Below are 21661 nucleotides of genomic sequence, written 5' to 3'. Positions count from 1 at the left end.
TATTTTTTCCCGTCTGGAAACATTTTTTTTTTTAAATGATTAAATGATTACATAAAGATCAACTTGTTTGTTCAGGATCAACAACATTGCTTTAAGAAGCTTAAAACATTGAACCCGTGAGTTAAGCAGCCCATTTGCCATTGTCAGCATTCATCCGTGCTGCCAGACTCATTTTCGCACTGACCACTGGGGTCGTGGGTCTGTAAGCGGCTGGCTGGTGAGCCCAGCATCAGCAGTTTCGTTTGCGGACTGCGGTGGGCTTTCCAACCTGGACCCGTGTTCTAATCCTACCTCATCCATTTTTATTAGAGTCAAACCAAAGCAAAACCAAAGCAAAACCAAATCCCAGATGGAAAACGAGCAGCTGCAGAAGGTGCTTACTGTGGCTGGTAGAGGAAAAGCTCGATGATGTTGTCTCTCCCTTTGGGGTGGTTGAAGAACACAAAGAGTGACCAGTGGATCAGCCAAGTCCTTTGCTGGAGAGACTGGAGAGGAGAACTTACGGTCTGTAGAGATATAACAAAAATGGAGGAGAAAAGATGTTAAAAATCATTGTAAAAGGGATAGTTCATCCCCAAATTACAATATTACTAAGCATCATGTCATTACAAACCTGCATGACTTTCTTTTTCCATGGACAACAAAAGGAGATTTGATTATTTGATTGTATTTGATAAAAAATACAGTAAAGACAGTAATATTGTGAAGTATTACTATAATTAAAAATAACAGTTTTCTATTTTAATCTTTTTAAAATGTAATTTGTTCCAATGAGGGTAAAGCTGAAATTTTTAGCATCATTACTCCAGTCTTCAGTGTCACATGACCCTTCAGAAAACATTCTAATATGCAGATTTGGTGCTTAAGAAACATTTATTATTATTATCGTCAATGTCGAAAACAGTTGCGTCGCTTAATATTTTTGTGGAAACACGATACATTTATTTTTCAGGATTCTAAATATATAGAAAGTTCAAAAGAAATTATTCGAAATAGAATTATTTTATAACATTGTAAGTGTCTTCACTGTAACTTTTGATCAGTTTAATGTGTCCTTGTTGAAAAACTAATTTCCACTAAAAGAATATAGTGAATAACTCAGGAAGTAATGATAAAATGTTCATTTTTGGGTGAACTATCCCTTTAAAGGCTGACTTGTCTTGATCGTGACTTGATCATAACAAGATGAACTTCTGACTCTGAAAAACCAACACTTGGCTTCCGCTGCCTTCCAGACTCAGTTCAAATCAAAGTTCAGAATAGAAATTTACAATGTCCAAAGACTTGAATTTTTTTATTTACTCATACTTCTCCCAAAGCCAAACCCTTCTTTCCCAGCTCAATTCCTCCAATTAAAAATCAAGCTGTGCCGACATAACACAGCAATTAAGGTTTTGCTTGACTTGTGAGTTGCGGTGAGAAGGAATCGAGGAGATGGAGCAGAGGAGGGGAGGCAACAGCGGCGGTGCTATGCTCAAACACAAGGCGGTCAATATTATGGCCTATGTAAGGGAATCCGAGTGTGGTATTGAATTCTGAGTGGCGGGGCATTACATTGTTATCGATAGTCTCTCTCAGACGGGTGAGGTCCTCCATGGCAGCTTCCCAGTTCTGCATCAGGATCTCAGAGGCCAGCTTGCCCCAAAGAGAGTTCAGTGCATTTCTGTCTGTGGCGGGGACCTGCACAAACACACAAACATAGAAAAATACATTGAACCACTGTAAACAAAAGTAGACAATGAAATCAACTCAATTCCAATAAAATTACACTGGTAGGCTGGCAGTCTCGGTCCTTTTCCACTTTCTAAATACTGTATTTCTGACATCTGCCATTTCCCACAGCTAAAAGTTAAGCTTCTCTCGGCAACGCTGCTCGATGGACTAACTTCTTTATTTATTTACAGTGGATAAACAGATTAAATTATGTCATCTTCGGGAATCGGGCTTGTAAGGGAAAAAGAAATGTATCCTGAAAGACTATTTAGCTTTTTATAAAACTTCATTTGCAGTATTTCTGTGATAAAGTCACTACAAACTCGTTATTAACAACATCTGAGGTAAAAAAAAATATATATTTTTTCTGTTTTGTAATGTTAGGAATGACCTAATAAAACTAACAAAAATTTAACTGATTATTTATATTGATTAATGTAAAATATATATATATATTTTTTTTTATTCAAGAAAGAGTGTTTTTGAGGTGGTTGAGTCAAAGAGGTCCTCAGACAAGGGCCAAAGGTTAAAGGCCAACTTGTCTGTGATATTGCTGGGAAATAATTACGCAAGTTAAACAAGTGCTCTTTAACTAGCCTGGGGTCAAGTGCTATCTTGAGGGAAAGAAGGGTCACGTCAAAAGATGAAAGTGGCTTAAAATCACCAAAACACGAACTGGAGCTGTTTTTTTATTTTTTTATTCAGGATCTAAAAATGTAAATCAAAGTCCTTCAATATAGGTTACTATTAATATAGTAATTCTTTCTGATATCCGGTGTGGAGCATCATCAAGCACAAATGGGGAACAAAAGCTCCCCCAAGTTCATGTGAACTTGTGATGACCTTAGTGCATTGCCTTTGCCTTCGGTGAGGCTCTTTAATGATGTGTGTTGCTACCGCTAGAGCCTCTGTTACTGGCCCTAACACATGTCTGCGAGCTTTGATCACCCCCAAGATTTGGACAGGACTGGAGTGGCAGGACACCAATCAAAATGTCTCTTCGTGGAGGAGTGAGAGAATGAGGTCCAGACATTAGGTAAAGAAACTCAACTAATCAAATCAAAGACCAAACTAAACACAAACACTGGGTGAGGATGGATAGTTGTGTGGTTGCAAAGTAAATGAAAACCATTTGAGTAGGTTTTTGCTGGACAAATAATAATCAAATGTATTATTTAATTTACATTTACACAGACAACACATTCAAAAGACTGCAATGTCTTAAGGTTCTATGTCACGTCTACGTCGACTAAAATCTGCAGAAGCCAAAAACATAAGTCTTGTTAAACAGAAACAGGCCCTTGAAAATAATGTTTAGATAACTTGATTAACTAGTAATTGTGATAATCTCCTGAACATTTGGCACAAAAGAAAAACATCCTGCGGAATCAAGTTATGAAACCCCTGAAAGATACATGCCCAGCTTCTTGCATGGAAATATGAACAAGATTTAACATGGTGCATCTCTACAGAGACAATCAGCCTCAAAGGAACATAAGCTGTTTTAAATTATGACTAAAAACAAAAACAAACAAAAGGGAGGAGATAATGTGTTGCAGATTAGCGAGTTGCTGAAGTATCTCCGTGCGTTTCATGAAAACAAGGGGGATGAGCTATAGCCAAAGGCTCATGGGAAATGGAGTGATTAGACTGATTCAGCGTGCACGAAAATGACCTGGTCTGAATATTAAAAAGAGCCCTGCATACACTAAAATCTGATTGGATGGAAATACCACTCCTCACGTAGATCAACCATTAAATATAGATGGGGAGAAACATTGGATATTGTGTGACAAATCCTTCATATTCCAAAAGGCAAAGCATAAATAGGATGCTGTCTGCAGAGCATCATAGAATCAGGAAACTACAAGGGTATTAGGGATGTGTCACGATTTTCAAATATTTGATTAGTTGATTTAATTATAGAATATCGAATAGGTTGTGCAATTGTCGTCTCATGTTTTCAATGGGGACACGTTCATGTAACCAGAGGGTGGCGTGCGCTGTCAATAACGCACCTAAAAAGCTGTCAATCAACTCTTGACAACAGTAGAACACAGACTAGCATGGCATATAACAGATACGTTAAAATCAATGTTCACACGACACAAGTGCCGCCATTCAGGATGTTCGCAATGTTATAACGCGTTTAGGCAGCCTAAACTCAATATGGCTTGAGGTAGGCTTGCTGCGATAGTCGGCAAGCCTGAACACCTGATAGTTGTTCCTGAACACCGGCAACACCGGTATCATCACTTGTCTCCGCTCCCGAATTGGCGCTAATTTGAAAGTAAAATCCCCTCGGTCATTCATGGTGCGTGTCCACTGGCGGAGAGCGAGCGTTTACAGTTTATTCCTATGGGAGCTCAACGTAGGAATTAATTGAAAATGCTCGCTCTGCTTCGCACCGTTATGAATGGTCGTGTGGATTTTACTTTCACTTATATTAATGTGTTTCAGCACATTACAATCATAATATGGCTTGAGGTAAGACAGAATATTCCCCAATGAATTAAACAGTTTATCAATATCATACAGATTGAAAGCGTGAATGGTATCTCCCCCTCTCTCTCCGTTTGTGTGTGCATGCGTGCGTGCATGCGGGGGAGGGGTGCGGTTTTCGAATAATAATCGAATACTTCCCAGCGATCTTCAAATATTATTTTTGCTTGAAATGCTCATCCCTAAAGGGTATACGATAAAATAAAAAAAAAAGATAAAATACATGAAATATTTGGGGGTCCAAGTGCATCATTTCAAAAAAAAAAAAAAGATAAATTCATGACATATCACTTTATTCTATAAAACCTATTTAGTTTAAATTAATTTTTAGTACATTTAAATAATACATATTATTTTATGTTTTGTTATCTTAAACCCCCAAAATGTTAGGTGGTGCAACTGTCCAAACAAATGAAGAGACTAAGAAAGCCATTTAAAATGGTGTCTTAATTATAAAAAATTAAAAACTAAATTCATTTTAGGTTTGAAACCTTTCAAGCCCAGTTGGTCCATTACTATAATAATAAAAGTTAGAATTAACTGATTTGTATTGGCTACTTTTTATTAATTAAATTACAAATAAGCAATTATAATAAAAAACAACACAACAATATTTTTATGATAAACTGTTTCTTCTCATTTTTGAAATATACACATTTGGCTGTCATAAAAACATGACGCATTAAATATTGAAGAACAGGTTAAATAAAAACACGATGAATATGCAAATATACTGGCAATATATTTAGCAAAACGCTCCTCTCTAGAGTTATTTTTTCTAGCTGACTAACAAGTTTTGAATGGCTTTTCTGAGGTAAATGTAAAGTTGTGTGACATTGTTTACAGGCTGTTTTACTGATGTCTTTCCGCGGTTGAAACATGTGATTGAGCAATTACATGAGACATGATGCGGATTTCGTTAAGTTGTATTGTATCTTTCAACATACCTTCTGATGTTCATTCATGTTTAATTTGTGCTTTAACTAATAATAAAGAGGGAGAGGTGATCGGTTCATGAGCAAAAGTAACAATGGACAAAGCTTACTGCAATTTATTGGATGGGAGGCATCAACTGAAAACAGAATGGACTAGAAAATGAATTCTTGGGATTTAAGAATCAATATCGATTTATCAAAATAAGAATCAATTAATTGAAAAATCTTTATTTTTAATTCAGCCCTAAAATAAATACTCTGTAGAAATATGGAAGGATAAAATCTACTTCTGTAATATTTGCATAGTGAAACAGTAGTATGGAACAGTTTTAAAATCAATAGAGTACAGAAGCAATTACCCATCTGCTTGCAACAGTGGAGCACTTTCATCAAAATTCCCAAGTTAGATGTGTCTAAACAACAGTCAAAGCCCAAAAACTCTGAGAGATCAGCTCGGAGGGACAACCAGGGAAAAACGCCATCCCTGCTGCCAATATAAAGGTCAACGTTTCATTTCTAAAAGTGTTTGTTTTTTTTTCTTTTTTTTTTTTTCCTGGAAGTCCCTGCCTGCTACATTTGGCGACGCTCCATGTCATTATGGCAGCTTTCTGCACACTGACTGGCTTTCAGCACTGGCCATGCAAGAATAGTTTCAATACCTGGGTTTTTCCACAAGTTACCTTGAGTTTCCATTGCCTCCCGAAATGGGCACATTTTCACTGACTGACCAGCAACAATAAATTTACTGTGCTGGGGATCCGACGGGACACTCAATCTTTATTCTCAACATCCAATCCCTGCATTAACAGATGATATGAATAAGTTGCTCTTTTCGCACCGGGCCCTCACTGTAACAGGACCTCGGGTCTGGATTTTGCAAGCCTGGCTTCCTTCGTTAAATGGCTGTGTTTCCCACGCTAGAGGAGTTCTAGAGCCTGACATCTCCCATGCTAGGAGCCATCCAAGGAGATGGGAGGTCCAGCTTGAACAGGGGTGGATAAATAGTAAATAAGAAAAGAAAAAGGGGTAGGTATTCAGTGAGAAAGCTCCATTAAAACCATTTTTACAGGTAGTTATAAAGCTAGTTTTAAGCTAGTTATAAATTATTTTATCTGACAATTATCTTAAATTTGAAATGAAAGGATTAAAAGCTTCAAAACATGCACAGGGAGAGAATTTCTGGAAGCCATTTCCTTTTATTTAGATTGAGCAGTGACAGCATAAACAAGGCTAGTTGCTGTGTGAACAGTGTAATCTACTCAAAACGCTTGATGTGTTCTCAATATCAATGATGTGGTTTTCCTAGGATGAGTAAGCTCTATTGTATTTCATCTCATCCTAAAAAAAACCTTGAGGAAAACCTAACATACATGTTTACAAAGCTCTTTGCACACTTAAACAAGGAAAAGTTTGCACAAAAATAAAAATTCTGTCATTTACTCAACCTCATTTTGTTCCAAACCTGTATGAATTTCTTCTGTGGAACGCAAAAGAAACACTCCCATTCAATGTTTTTGTTTGTTTGATTGTTTGGTTTGTTTGTTTGTTTGTTTGGTTTGTGGAAATAAATTCTTTTTTCTAAAAAAAAAAAAAAAAAAAAAAAAAAAAAAGATCAAAAGTGACAGTAAAAATATACATACAATGGTTACAAAAGATTTCTATTTTATTTCAAATAAATGCTGTTATTTTTATTCATCAAAAGAATCCTGTAGAAAATTTTAAGCAGATGTTTTCAATACTGATAATAAGAAAAGTTTCTTGAGCATCAAATCAGGATATAGACTCTTTTCACAGATTGTGATGACGCGTTTTGATGGTCATCAATATCGTAAATCCTGCAAAGTTTTTTATACATTTCATTTTATTTTTTTAAAACGTATATATATTTATATTTGTAACACTATACTTTGTATTACATCACCTTTGCATCAAATTACAAAAAACTAGTTAACGCTGCTGTGAGGGTGTTTCTAATACAGCAGCTATGGGAGTGACAGTAAAACGACATCTTTCTCTCTTCTGACTGCCGTTATCAATCTCTCTCTATTTTTTTCCTCTTTTTGAAAGTTTTGAAAACACTATTGTGGAGTTTTTCTTTTGCTATTTGAGGAAATGGAAACACAAAAAATATATTTAATGTAATCTCTCATTCACCGCTATAGAATTATGACTATGACGACTTCCGCTTCTGAGAATCCCGGAAATGTGAAAAGGGTCAATTAGAATGATTTCTGGAGGATCATGTGACACTGAAGACTGGAGTAATGGCTTCTGAAAAATCAGTTTTTGCATCACAGGAATAAATTTCATTTTAAAATTATTAATATACAATTTTTTTTTATATATATTTAAAAATATATTTATTTTTAATTTATATTTCACAATATTACCGTTTTTACTGTGTATTTGATCAAATAAATGCAGCCTTAGTGAGCATACATATTTTGAAAGTCTATTAGGTCCTGTGCTGTTTTGGACCCCATTGACTTCTAAAGTATGGGCAAAAACATTCTTCAAAACAAAAACAAAAAAAGTGTTCTGTGTTTTCCGCAGAAACAAAAAAAGAAAGTCATACGTCTTTGGAATGACATGATGGTGAAAAAATTATGACAGAATTCTCAAGTATGTCCTTGAAGCATCTATAACTAATGAATATGCAAAAAAAGGGTGACAAAAACTGAAGGGTGTAATTCAAGGCTTGTCGGCCGTTCCTTCCCTCGGCTCCCACGAAAACCACAGGGACACAACAAACAAACAAACAGCGTGACTGACGCTGCAAATCATTCACAAATGGGAAACATGTTGCAAATCTAAACAACACAGTCTTCATCACACCTCTGAAATGCTAAAACCAAGATTATTTAAAATCAAATAAAGGGTTTCTTTTCGGTCACTTGTTGCCAAAGCGACACAGCCTGGCTTGGCAAATGTCTGGCCTTTTTTACAGCAATGTAGGCTGAGTGAATCATACGTGAGAGCTGGTCTGAAGAAACAGGAGTGCATTCCATGTGAGAAGGCAGGCTATGTGGTTACGTGAGAAACACTCGCCGGCAAGGGAGTCTGATAACTTAGCCAGGCATGGAGCCTCTCGCAACACTCTTGGCCCAGGGCAGCATTGACAATGGGCACCTCTCTTTAAGACACTGGACTACCTCCACACTCTGCGGCCAGGGAGAAAGGAGCGGGTCAATTTGTTCGTTCCCAGCCGTCATTTGCCCCCCGCCCCACTTGCTAGACAGCACTGCGCTGGGCTCTGAGCGTCCGGCCGCTTTTCCCCATAAGTTCATCTTTCACTCATTTCTACAGGCAGTGGGAGAGAAGCCACAAACACCAGAGCCCCAGCAATGAGCCCTTTGTTTACAGAGGAAATAAGAAGTACGCACGTGTAACATGGATACTGCCAGTACTCTCAGTGAACTGCAATTATCTTCCCCCACAAACCTACTTTGGTATTATCTGATTCCAAAAGTATTCCACTGGTGAAAATTATTTAATCCAAGGTCCTCGGTGTATCACTGCCTGGATCTTTATCCAGACAACAACATTTAAAAAAAGGTAAAGAAGTAAAGGGAACTTAGAGGAAGATGTGAGTGTTTGTGTACGCTCTAGGCTAGTTTCACACCGCAAGACAAAACATCTAATTCCAATTCTATGCCGGAATATATATATTTTTTTTGCTGGTGAGGTTGTTCACTTAACCTTTTAAAATGTAGTCCATATCAGACATGTATGATCAGGTGACAACTAATCAGCAAGTGACAATCTTATCCTAAGGGGTTCATCGCTGAAAAAAAATTTTGTAAAGAGAGTTTTACGAATCTTTTGTTTCGAATCAGTGGTTTGGAGTACCAAAACAATGTGATTTCAGTAAACGAGGCTTCGTTATTTCATAAGTGTTTCGAACTTTCAATGGTTCACATGACTTTGGCAGTTTGAGACATGTTTTGAACCACTTATTCAAAAGATTCGTAAAGCTTTAAAGCTTCATGAAGCAATGTTTTAAAATCGCCCATCACTAGATATTGTTGAATAAAGTCGTTATTTTTGTTTTTTGGCGCACAAAAAGTATTCTCGTCACTTCATAACATTAAGCAGGGTATCTGCAGATATGAACAAGTTAAATTTAAGACTTTTTAAGACCTTTTTAATACCACCTTACATGAAATTTAAGACCAAACCTGCGATGGAAACACACACACATTATATATATATATATATATATATATATATATATATATATATATATATATATATATATATATATATAAAATGTACGTTAATACATATATTAAATGTCTTAATAGAATTGTTATTATTAAAGTACCTGCAAAATGTTTGGAAACAATTATTGATTTTAAAATAAGTCCCTTCTGCTCACCAGGGCTGCATTTATTTGATCAAAAATACAGTAAAAACGGCAACATTGTGAAATATTCTTACAAATAAAAAAAAAAGTTTATATTTTATAAAATGTAATTTATTCCTGTGATCATTACTCCAGTCTTCAGTGTCACATGATCCTTCAGAAATCATTACAATTTGATTTGATGCTCAATAAACATTTCTGATTATTATCAATGTTGAAAACAGTTGTGCTGCTTCATATTTTTGTCCAAATGGTGATATTTGTTAGTTTTCTTTGAAAAATAGGAAGTTCAATGAACAGCATTTATTTGAAATTATATTACATGTATTTATCAAATATATTATTTAAGTATTTATTAAATAGAAATATTCTGTAACATTTTAAATGTCTTCACTCTTCACTCACTTTATCACTTTAAAGTATGACGAATTAAAATATTAATTTTTCTATTTTTTAAATCTTACCACAAATGTTTAAATTGGATTCCCACAACAATTTTAAGCAGTAAAACTGCATTTTAACATTGATAATATAAATAGTGAATGTTTCTTGAGCAGCAAATCAGCATTTCCGTAGAATCATGTGACACTGAAACTTCTCTTTGTAAACAACCGAATTAAAAACGATTCAAATGACGAATATTGCGTTCCCAAATGCAAATTTAAATGTCACAAACAAAGGAGCATTTACAGTTAATCGAAAATGAAAACACCACTGTTACAGCAAGCATGCAGCGCGTCAGACTATTATTTATATAATTACATCACAGCCGTTGCAAATTATATATTAAATTCTCACCACCATTCATAAAAAAAGTTACCGAACGCGTTTCAGCGCTGATTCTACTCGCATTTGGTGCGTTGAACCATTTGAACTCTTTTAGGGACCGTTCATATGTCGCGTCTAAAAACGCATGGAAAACGCGTCGGCGCCGCTTTCTCCTTTCCAAAGCGCTCGGGCGCTGCGGTAGCGTCTGCCGTTACTAAGAAACCATGAGCTGCGCTCTCCATGTCGAGTTTGTTTCAGCAAAGGATATATGGATTTCCAGCACTGAAATTCACTTGCAGTAGCTCTGCTACAGCATATTTATTTAAAAATGTGTATCCGTGTACAGATCAGATATTCCTACATCTTTGCTGAGCTTTGTCCTGCAGATGGCGCCGCGCAGCGCTGGACCATTCAGTCGGAGGTGTATTAGAAAACAAAACATCCATAAAACATTTTTGCGGCATTGCAACGAAAAATATTTAAGACCTATCCAATCTGAATTTAAGACATTTTAAGACTTTTTAAGGCCTTTTATTAGGAAAAATATATTTAAGACTTTTTAAGACTTTTTAAGGACCCGCGGATACCCTGATTAAGGTTGAACCACTGTAGTCACATGAACTGTTTTAAATATATTTAAATACATCTGAAAGTGTTAATTATCTTGCTGTCAATACAGGCCTCACTGAGCCATCGGATTTTATCAAAAAATATCTTAATTTGTGTTCCGAAGATGAACGCAGGTCTTACGGGTGTCGAACGACAAGAGGTTTGTAAAAGATTTTTGGGTCAACACACCTTAATAGCTTCAACAATTGATTGCCAATTAAGTTTAGAATACAATGAACCAATTAGAACCCAGTTTAGGTCAGATGGCTGCTAATGGTGGATATTTTGATGAATATGGATATTTTGATATTTTGATGAATTTTGATGAAGTTTTTTCTATGTATAAACTGTTTATGTGATAAAATATGTTTTCGTAGTTTGTGTTGACCCTTATCAGTGCAAAATTATCAAATTATATATATATTTATTTTGCTTTTCACAAATGTAATTCAAAAACAAGGAGGAGTAAAAAAAAAAAAAAAAAAAAAAATCTGGGCTTCATTTAAACTGCATTGTGAATGTGGCCTTAGTATACTGTTATCCAATGAGATTTTGGATCAATAAAAGACTCAAAATGGTTTGACTGTTGGAAGAACACAAATTCTAGTCATCTTCTGTTGAAAAGCCTTTTTTTTTTTTTGGTGTCTTGGGATTATATGGTGCAAGCTGTGTAACCTTTAACCCTTGCAAAAACTGGGGAATCCTGTCAAACCAAGAGTGATTAGGCCACAAAATCCCCACCAATCATCTATGGGGAGTAGTACTGCCCATAAACCCATAAGCTTATGAAGTCTGCCACTAAACACAGCCCTGAAACAACTCCTAACCAAGTCCTTGAAGAGGTTCTTTTCAGCACTCAAGACATGCAAGGAATTTAACAAGCCATGGGATGGCACTTTTCAGAAGTAATTACAGATCAGGAGCTTTTAGTTCTTCGGATTGCCTCAAGTGCAAAAAAACATTGCCTGTTTTGTGGAGCAATGAATAAATGACACAATATTTCATGATAAAAGGATTTGGATTCTAATTTGAGAAAATCTACCTGTGAGCGAGCCATGTCTACTTTTCATCTGCGTCATTTAGAAAAACACAACATTAAGTGCATGCGTAATGCTCATAACTCACGGGATTTGGCAGAGTCTCGTACTAAAAAAGCAGAACCATATTAAGCAGAGACAATAATTCAAAATCTCAATTGGGCAACCGTCTGGCTCAATTAACACTCACGGGGGAACTCTCCATCAAAATAAAACTGTTTGTCCATTAGACAAGAACTTATTAAACAAGAATGCATTTAATGGCATCAATTTGCGAAAGAGAAAATGAAAGAGTGTCGTGATGAAAAGAAGCTCTTGAAAATTGCCCCACTGGGAACGTCCCAGAGGAGAATGCTAGAAAACACAACTCTGTCATCTGTTAAAGACAGGGGTGTGGTAAGACACATACCAGGACTCTGAAGAAATAGAGGTACTCCGCTGCACCTGAGTAGTTCCCACACTCATACTGGAACTTGGCGTATCGGTACAGGGTGTCCAAATACTCCTGCCGGAACTGCAAGGAAAGACAGACATTAAACAAAAACGCAAAGTGGGGATGCTCATAATTAACTGGTTAACAGTTCACCGACAGTAAGACTTTTAACCAATTAAATGATGTAAAGAATACATATAATACACAATAATGTATAGGCCTACCAGTAATTGAGCAGTGTAACTTGTTTTGTTGTTTGGTTGACTGTATTTTATTTTGATAATGAAAAGACTGCAGTGTCAAGTTAGGATTGCTAGAAAATTTTATGTTATATAATATATATAAGGCATCTGCGCGATCACTTGAATTGTTTCCTTATAACAGTGGAAATAACTTAAAATACTTGTCATACAGGGTCATACAGAAAAGAGTAAGACATCATTCGAAACTGTAGGGTTTACTTTTATTTGTTTACACTTACACTATAAACAAAACACTGTGCTCTTGTAAAATAAAGAAAACAAACAGGATGCACTTTCTGACTTCTTGGTTTCCTTTCCGTGAACTTGTTTTTGGAGCGAGTCACAAAATTAACCAAAACTCAGCAAATAGCCTACTACTTGTCGCACAGTTTTCTTTTTTTTTATCTGTTAATTTAAGTGAAATATATTTTGAGTATTTATTCTTTTTATGTATATGATTTTAATCATTTTTTCTCCATTCACTGAAGCACTGCTTGTGCATGATTAAATACACAAAATGTGTATCTATTTATGTGCAATTGTAATGAAGATTGACATTAATAAAATTTCTGCCATATGAAGAAAATGCTGGATAAGCTACTTAAATTATTTCAACACTTCTAAAAATAAAAAAGGTTTAAATAATCTTATAAAAATCACTTTTTTATTTATTCGCAAACTGAATTTATCACCCCCCCCCCTCAAAAAAAGAAAAGAAAAAAAATGCATGTTAGCTCATGCAAATCAATGGAACTATCACTGGGCTCAATTATTTCTCAGTGAATTCCCCCTTTGAAAAAAATTCATAATAATTTGGTAAAAATCTTCCCCTCAAACAAAGCTCTCGAAACCAGCATGACAACATGCATCTTGCTAGGTATTAGGCACAACATGTTTATTACTTTAAAAATCAAATAAGCTTCTTTAAACATCAAATATGTTCTGATTGTCTGTGATTTTGGTACTTGGTGCAGTATTTTTGCAATATTCATTTCTAGTGAGTACAGACAAACTATTTGTACATCATCATTAGCTACGTTTCCATCCAAAATTGTGAATTTAACTGGAATGTTGCATAAAACATTTGCGAATAAAGCACAGTTTCCATCCAGTGAGCCGAAGATAATAATATCATCACTTCCTGTTAAACTGGCGCTAAATATCACTAAGAAAAATGGAAGTTGCTGCAGCAGGAATATATTCGGTCGAGTAATTTAATTTTTTTATGTGCATTTTGGCATTTCCATTCAGCGTTTTTCTATGCAATATCCCAAACTGCACATAAAAATAGGTGGATGGAAACATAGCTATTGTAAGTCTTCAGGAAACTGTTTACATGTGAACCTACGTGACCTCAAGATTATCTGTCTCAAATACGATCCTCAATTTCAGCTAACAGCGATGACCAGAGAGTACCAGCAGTTTGACGGACAGTTCGATAGAACATGCTCGGGAAACCAGGGCGTTTTAGAACAGGGAGCTCATTGTGTGTCTAGTTTATGTCTGTGTGTTTGTGTGCTCACAGTAAACTAGAGCTCTGGTGCGGATGTCGTTAAGGCTACAGGGGCCTTCCTGGGGGCGGCGACGAGAGGGTTGTTAAGGCGAGGATCGTGTCGTAAAGACGGAGTAGCCTGTGCAGTGAAGGTGCACTGAGGACAGGCCTCAGGTCAGTCTCAGGATGCTGGGGTGGGAGTGCCGTCAAGTCAAATATAGAATCCCCAGCATTCTTGAGGCCATACCCACGGGTCCCGAGCTGTTCCGTTTATTCTTAACAATTCGCCACAGAATGTAAATGTCCACAGAAATTTCTGCAAGCCATAAAATCCCCGAAAATGACTTAAGGTTTTGGGAAGTCATTTAATGTCTCGCTGCTCAGGGCCACCCCTCCCGTTGGCCCCCCAAAACAACACTGGGTTCATAGAGGAGTCATGAGAACTTCTCAGAAGGGTGGAAGAGTCAGCAGAAGTACTTACACCATGCTTGTCAGCCAGATAGTCAAACAGCATACGCCCATCCCTGGAACACAGAAACATTTTTTGGTGAGCAAGAGTGGATGAAATACACTTATTTTTAAAAGGTATAAATAATCATATTAAATAAAATCACTATATTTTATGGAATTCCTACATTTCAATTCCAAAAAAAATAGATAATAAAATATAAATGTAAAATAAAGTATAAAATCGATTTTAATTTAATAAAAAAAATTATATATAAAATATAAAATAAAAATAAAATAAACACCCCCCAAAAACTAAGAGAGAAAGTTTGAAGCTACAGCTTAGTAGTATGCACTCTGACACGTTGATGACAAGGGCAACAAGTTCGAAACTGGAACAATAAATTTCCTAACCCTGTTTTCCTTCTCTCTTCCCTTCATTTCTTGACTCTTCTTTACATAAGTCTCCAAAAAAAATAAATAAATAAATTTGGAAGAAAGTTGGAAAACTACAAGAAAATTCGAAAAAATGTCACACTTTCTGAAGAAAATGTGATTTCTAGATTAGGCTTGCTGCGATAGTCGGCGTTACCAGTGTTCAATGATTTTTTTTTTTATAGTAATAAAAAATCATTTAGTTCAGTTAGAGGACAGCCACTACATTAAAAACCAAACACGTCTGCTCATTTGAGCATGTGGCCGAACAAGATTTTCAGCACAGATCAGCAGCAGGAGTTAGATTTCACCTCACTTCGCCCATTTCACCTCACTCTTGACTGACAAGACGATGGCGGCAGATTTGGTTTCAAAGCGAAAGGGAGTTTGTCATTGTACTGTTTTGTTGTTGTGTTTTTCATTAAGAGCATTTTTCATTCAAGCAATTGCCGCGCCCTGAATTTCCGCAAATTCAAAAGTGAAAGAAAAATGTGCATGGCCGTACGGGCATTCATAATGGTGCGTGTTCACTAGCAAAGCGAGCATTTTCAATTAATTCCTATGGAAACTCAACTTCCAAAGGAATTAATTGAAAATGCTTGCTCTGCACCAGTGGACACAAACCGCAAGTCCCTACAACACCACCTCAGTGATCCCGGTATTACTGATGTTGTCACACGACGATTAACTGGTGGGGAAATTTCCTCACCGTCACATCCCTACACTAGATATGACTCATGGTTCTCTTCAATAAAAGTTTATCACGTTTTTTGCCAATGTCTACCAGGCAAAAATACTATAGTAAGTCTGATTACTTATAATAGCAGACATTTTTAAACCAGCCTCGTGATTTGAGGTATCATTCATATCCGTAAAAACAAACATTGTGGGATGAATTACACAATGACCTTTAATACTGGGGTTTAGAAAAACCAATGAGCCCAAATATGAGCCTAGTAAGTAACACCACGTAGGAAACGGCACTAATTAAAGAAAGAATAAGGTAATGAACAACAAACACATTGTGTCGTCTCCTCAGGTGAGATGGAGTAAGAATCTACTGCAACTTGTGCGTATCATTTTAGTTTTGTCAAAATGCTCAGCACAGGGGGCTGGTAACCAAGCTTACCGCACGACCACCTCCGCCAAATGTGGCCGGCCTCTAAAGAATTCGGCAAACGAAGCCATGCGTCACTGTGTGCTCCAGACAGAATTGCACGTTTATTTTATTTGTGGGGAGGTTCAAAGGCTGTTTATAAAGGCATTCTCCTGCAGAACTGCTTCTGTTCCATTATACTATCATCTGACAGATGCTGGGACTCTGGGTGGAGACAAGCCACCTCCCTTACGCCGCATCCTAACCAGTGATAAGTGCAAAAACCTACCTATCTCTTCTATGTAAATCAGATTTTAATGACTTAAGCAGACACAACCACAAACAGCAACAGTACATTTCTGCAATTGTCTGATTTATATTTCTGTGCCGTTGTGCTGGCGAGCCTCACCCTTTGTGAAATCTCATTAGTCTAAAATCTCGCTCTATGTAAGAACATCAGGAAACAAGGAATAGTCCAACCAAAAATGACTCACATTTCAGTCTGTTCTTCACACAAAGTTTTTGTATGGCTTCAGAAGACTTGGAATATAGACCCACAAGTCATATGGACTACTTTTATGATGATTTTATGATGCATTTTTGTACATCATAAAGAAACGTACGTTTTTTGGAGCATAACTGCCCCAGTCCTAGAACTGCATGATTGATGAAAACTGACAAAAAATAAAATAAAATAAAAATTGTGATTTTGATTTTTTAAAAAAAAAAATTTAACTCCAGGTTTGATTTGCTTGTTTGTAGGGCCACATAATTTACACAACATTTCTGTGATTATATCAATATGACTATATAATAATAATAATTATTATTATTAATATTTCAATTAATCGTGTAGCTCTACCTAATCCCCAATTCACTGTCACTATATGGAAAAGAGCAGTGTGAACATTCTTAAAGTCTCCTTTTTTGATTGACGAAAGAAATAAAGTCATGCAGTTTTGGAAACAACACATTTTTTGATGATATAGACAAATATAGAGATTGCCCTTTTCAAATTTTTTGTCTTGATTAGGACACAGTCCTTACTGAGCATTTCTGCATTCGTCCAACCTCCTCAGCTCTCACCTAGTATCTCCAAAAACTAACAGTCAGTCCACGTTTATCTGTCTGCTGAGGAGGACATTACATCTTTACTCCGTCAGCTCTCACCACCTCCCGTCTGGGTTGAAATGAGGAACAGACAGGGCAGGTTTCACCATGGAGGTCAATGCATTGGTGCTGAGGGAACTGCGAGATAACTCGGCCCTCAGCCATTCAGCGCAGCTCATCCATCCATCACGCTCAGTCTGTTAAAGAAAAGATCCATCGCCACTCCATATGTCCTAACACTCCTGAACAATGGTCCTGACAGATTTCCAAACATGATATCACCTGCTTACAGCATCCGCCCCGTAAGCGACATTGTCAGAGAGTTGACCCAGTAAACATCCGACTGACGTCTTTTAAAAGAAGCATGTTGCAAACAAGCAGCTATTAACAAATAAAAGAACAAATAAAGACGAGTCCTGATCCGCACTTCCTCGTGGTCGTCTCGGCCTGTGAAACACCAGACACAGAAAAACGCCCCCCGAAACCCGAAATATTCAGATCGAACAAGTAAACTTCAAAGTCGCTCGTTAATGAAGAGCAGACATCCATTTGAGTTGGTTAATTAAGACTGTGCCTGGTTCTAAGGCCACAGACTTAATCCTAAACTGTGATAAAAGCATGTTTTGGAGAAACGAAATGCAAACTGGTGTTTAAAAATGTCTAGGGAAGGCAATACCACCTACTGAGATTTCTCACTTTAGAGACACCACAAACACACATCGGTAGCCTGATAAAATATATGGAGGCACGGTTCTGTATTAACGCTAGTCAAAGCCAGCAATTAAACAATAACTAAGTGCAGATCGTGGCCTCAGCTACTGCCTCTACCTGCAGGGGCCAAAAGACAGAGAACAGAGACATAAAAAGATGCAAAACAGCTACAGAAAAATGTGATTTTAAGTCAACTGTTAAAATTAGCAATGATTGCTATGGCAAGCAAATTTCAACAAACCCTTAACCCCAAATATTAAATTTGAGCAAACCTTGTAATATATATAGGCGACTATATCATGGAGTAGCCGCCTTTTTCTGAGCTCCTCTCCACTGACATTTTATTTTGAATATTTTTGTAAGTAAAGTACCGTCAATCCACTTCACGGTCGATAATGACTAATTGATAGTCAACTTTAGTAAGTTGTTTTGGATATTTAGGGAAATTTAAGTGCATTAAGGGCGATTTCCGTTACTTCGCAGACTTGTTCTGTCAGAAAAATGGCGTCTAAGAAATCTTCAAAAACTGTTGCAACTAAGGAGGACGCCAACCCAGGGGATCCTATCTCACGGGGAAATGTGAATGCGATACTTGCCGCAATTGGTGCCCAAGGGATGATTTAAAAAAGCTGATAGAGGACAAAATGACAGCATTAAGTGCTCGCTTGGAAACGTTGGATGCTACGCTGGTCAACCTGCAGTTAGAACAGGCTGGCGTTAAACAAAAAAATGGTGGAGATAGAAGGTGCCCTGAAAGGTACTGATTTACACCTTGGAGAGTTCGAAAAGGTGTGAGAATACTTATGTGTGGAAAACAAATATCTCCGGGCTAAACTGAACGACTTGGAAGGACCCTCTCGAAGGCTGAATCTCAAATTTGTGGGAATAAGCGAATGTGAGGAGCGGGGGCACCCTTCAGTGTTCATTTCCGACTTGATTATCGAACTTTTTGGCCAAGACAACTTCCCCAAACCTGTGAAGATTGACCAAGCTCATCGGGCGCTGTTACCCAAGCCGTCTGAAGGCCAGAGAAACTTCGCACCATTAACGCATGGATCCACAATGATCGGGATAAAGACTTAATCCTCCGCCTGAGCTGGGATAAGTTTCCTCTGGAATATAAAGGGATTCATATCTTCCCTGATTATACACCGGAGATGACAGCGCGGTGACGTGCATTTAGTTCGGTAACGAAAGCTCTGCGGGAGGCTGGGTTGAAATGGTCCCTGCGTTTTCCAGCAAATGCATTACAACGGTTGCAAGCTCTGTCTTTCAAATCTCCGGTAGAGGCCAAGAAGTTTGTGGATAACTTGTCGAATGACTCAGCGTAGCCTCTAAGTATGCTTTAACTCAGCTTGGTAATGGAAGTGGACTATTTTTGGAACATTCTGTTAACTTTCACTGTGGATTCTGATTACTGACTATTTGTGTGGCAGAGAACTTGTGTACTCCGGAGAACTCCTTGTGTGTTTTTCATAATTTCTGATCTTCTTTTTGGCTAAGGTAAGAGGGGAAAAATTTTTTCACATTTAAATTCACTGTCGGCTGACATTATTTTCCTTCAGGAAACCCATATTAGACCCAATGAACAGATGCGACTTAGGGCAAATTGGATTTCGCAAGTTTATCAAGCCACTTTTTCCTCTAAAGCTAGAGGTGTGGCTATACTTTTTTGGAAATCAATTCCTTTTCGAATGCACTCCATGGTGTCTGACCCTGCGGGAAGACATATTATATCTCAAACTGGCTTCGTCCCAGGAAGATTTTCTTTTTTTAATTCACGTCGCCTGTTAAATATTTTGTATAGTAATCAGAGTAAGAATTCCAAGGCAGCTGTTCTTTCTTTAGATGCCGAAAAGGCCTTCAACCATATTGAATGGAGTTATATGTTTTCTGTCCTGGATCGGTTTGGCTTTGGTGAGAATTTTAAACTATTGATAAAAATGCTTTATTCTTCCCCCAAATCTGCAATACTTACTAATTCGGAAAGGTCTTATTTTTTTCCTCTTAAGCGTGGTACACGACAGGGCTGTTGTTTAAGCCCACTGTTATTTGATCTAGCTTTAGAACCCCTGGCCATCAGTCTTCGTAATCATTCTGAGATCAGGGGTATGTCATACGGTCATACTGAGGTTAAGCCGTCGTTATATGCAGACGACCTGCTTTTATATTTGAGTGATCCTTCTCCTGCTTTGCCACTTTTAATGGAATCACTTGAGGTTTTTGGCTCTTTTTCTGATTATTCTGTTAACTGGGCTGCTAATGCAAGGGCTATGATGTTCTGGCGAATTAGCGATCAAGCTGCCGATAATTTGAGGGATACACTACCAAAGTGGCTGTATATTGAGGCGATGTCAGTTGTTGGTTGCTCCTTAGCTGCTATTCTTTTTTCTATCTTTAAAGAAATTACAAGTTATTGATATTAAAGGGTTAGTTCACCCAAAAATGAAAATTATGTCATTAATGACTCACCCTCATGTCGTTCCAAATTAAAATTAAAATTAAATTCATGTCGTTTATTCAGCATTGTATTTTCTTCTGGGTCTGTTGTCAATCCGGGTTCACGACTCCGCAGTGACGCTGCTGACGTAAGACGCTGCTGACGTGTTATCCGGTGCGCCCGAGCTTCGTTTACAGTCTGAGGGAGACGCACGCTGTATTCAAGCTATTCTACATTGTTTGTATTTTGGTATTGCTATATTTTTTAAAATGGTGCATAAGTGTGCATGTCGCGGATGTCCTAATCGCCAAAAACGACGACGTAAAAGTGCATTACCAATGCCGACAGATGAAAAGATTCAATGGAATCAGTTCAATGGAATCAATTGAATGGAAAGGATTCCGGAAGAGAAGACAATGCTGAATAAAGTCGTAGTTTTTGTTATTTTTGGACCAAAATGTATTTTCGATGCTTCAAAAACTTCTAACTAACCCACTGATGTCACATGGACTACTTTGATGATATTTTTATTACCTTTCTGGACATGGACAGTTTACCGTACATACACTTTCAATGGAGGGACAGAAAGCTCTCGGACTAAATCTAAAATATCTTAAACTGTGTTCCGAAGATGAACGGAAGTCTTACAGGTTTGGAACGACATGAGGGTGAGTCATTAATGACATAATTTTCATTTTTGGGTGAACTAACCCTTTAAAATTGGATCTACAGGCAGTTGAATCAAAGGGTGCCCTAACTTTGTTACCCATGGTTTTAATACCGTGGCTTTATTTTTCACTAAATAAATAATGTCATGGCGTGATATGTCATGTGTTGTTGTTCATCTGAGGTTTTATTTTCCAAAAATTAAGACCTGCCAAGCACTAGATGATTTTTTATTATGTCCTGATATGGAAGACCATGGAATTCAATAGGGTGTCCTAACTTTTTCACATGACTGTATAATATATACACTTTTCAATTGTAGCCTTTTAAAAAGCCATCTGAAAAAATAAACTAAGTGCAATGTAGCCATAAATATCGATTTTTGGATACTGAAATATCTGGAGTGCTTCCAATACTCATTTTCTGCAGAGCAGATACACGATACCAAAAATCTAGTTTGTAACTAGGTTTAGTTTAATATACCCACAAAAGCATAAAACTGCACTAGGGATAAAACTACTAAGATTCACAGCACCCATATTTACAGTAATAAATGTAAATTAATCTGTAAATGTAAATTATTTCATTAATAACCAAACAATATTGACAAAAAAAACTCAATCTTTATTTATTACCGTTTTTGAATATTTACTCAAATT

General features: G+C 37.0%; 1 protein-coding gene across 1 annotated transcript in view; it reads right to left on the bottom strand.

Annotated features, from left to right (window-relative positions):
- eif3ea (eukaryotic translation initiation factor 3, subunit E, a) overlaps nt 1-21661 on the bottom strand; it is a 50736-nt gene that overhangs the window by 23710 nt on the left and 5365 nt on the right. The window contains exons 4-7 of the mRNA XM_048152092.1: nt 14579-14621; nt 12340-12444; nt 1555-1680; nt 382-506 (exon numbers count right to left, since the gene is read on the bottom strand). Of these exons, the coding sequence (XP_048008049.1) occupies nt 382-506; nt 1555-1680; nt 12340-12444; nt 14579-14621 (399 nt within the window). The remainder of the gene's footprint in view (nt 1-381; nt 507-1554; nt 1681-12339; nt 12445-14578; nt 14622-21661) is intronic.

Source organism: Megalobrama amblycephala, linkage group LG13 (genome assembly GCF_018812025.1).
Source record: "Megalobrama amblycephala isolate DHTTF-2021 linkage group LG13, ASM1881202v1, whole genome shotgun sequence".
Taxonomy (NCBI): domain Eukaryota; kingdom Metazoa; phylum Chordata; class Actinopteri; order Cypriniformes; family Xenocyprididae; genus Megalobrama; species Megalobrama amblycephala.
Note: the sequence above shows the minus strand (reverse complement) of the source record. Positions and strands in the feature narration are given on the sequence as shown.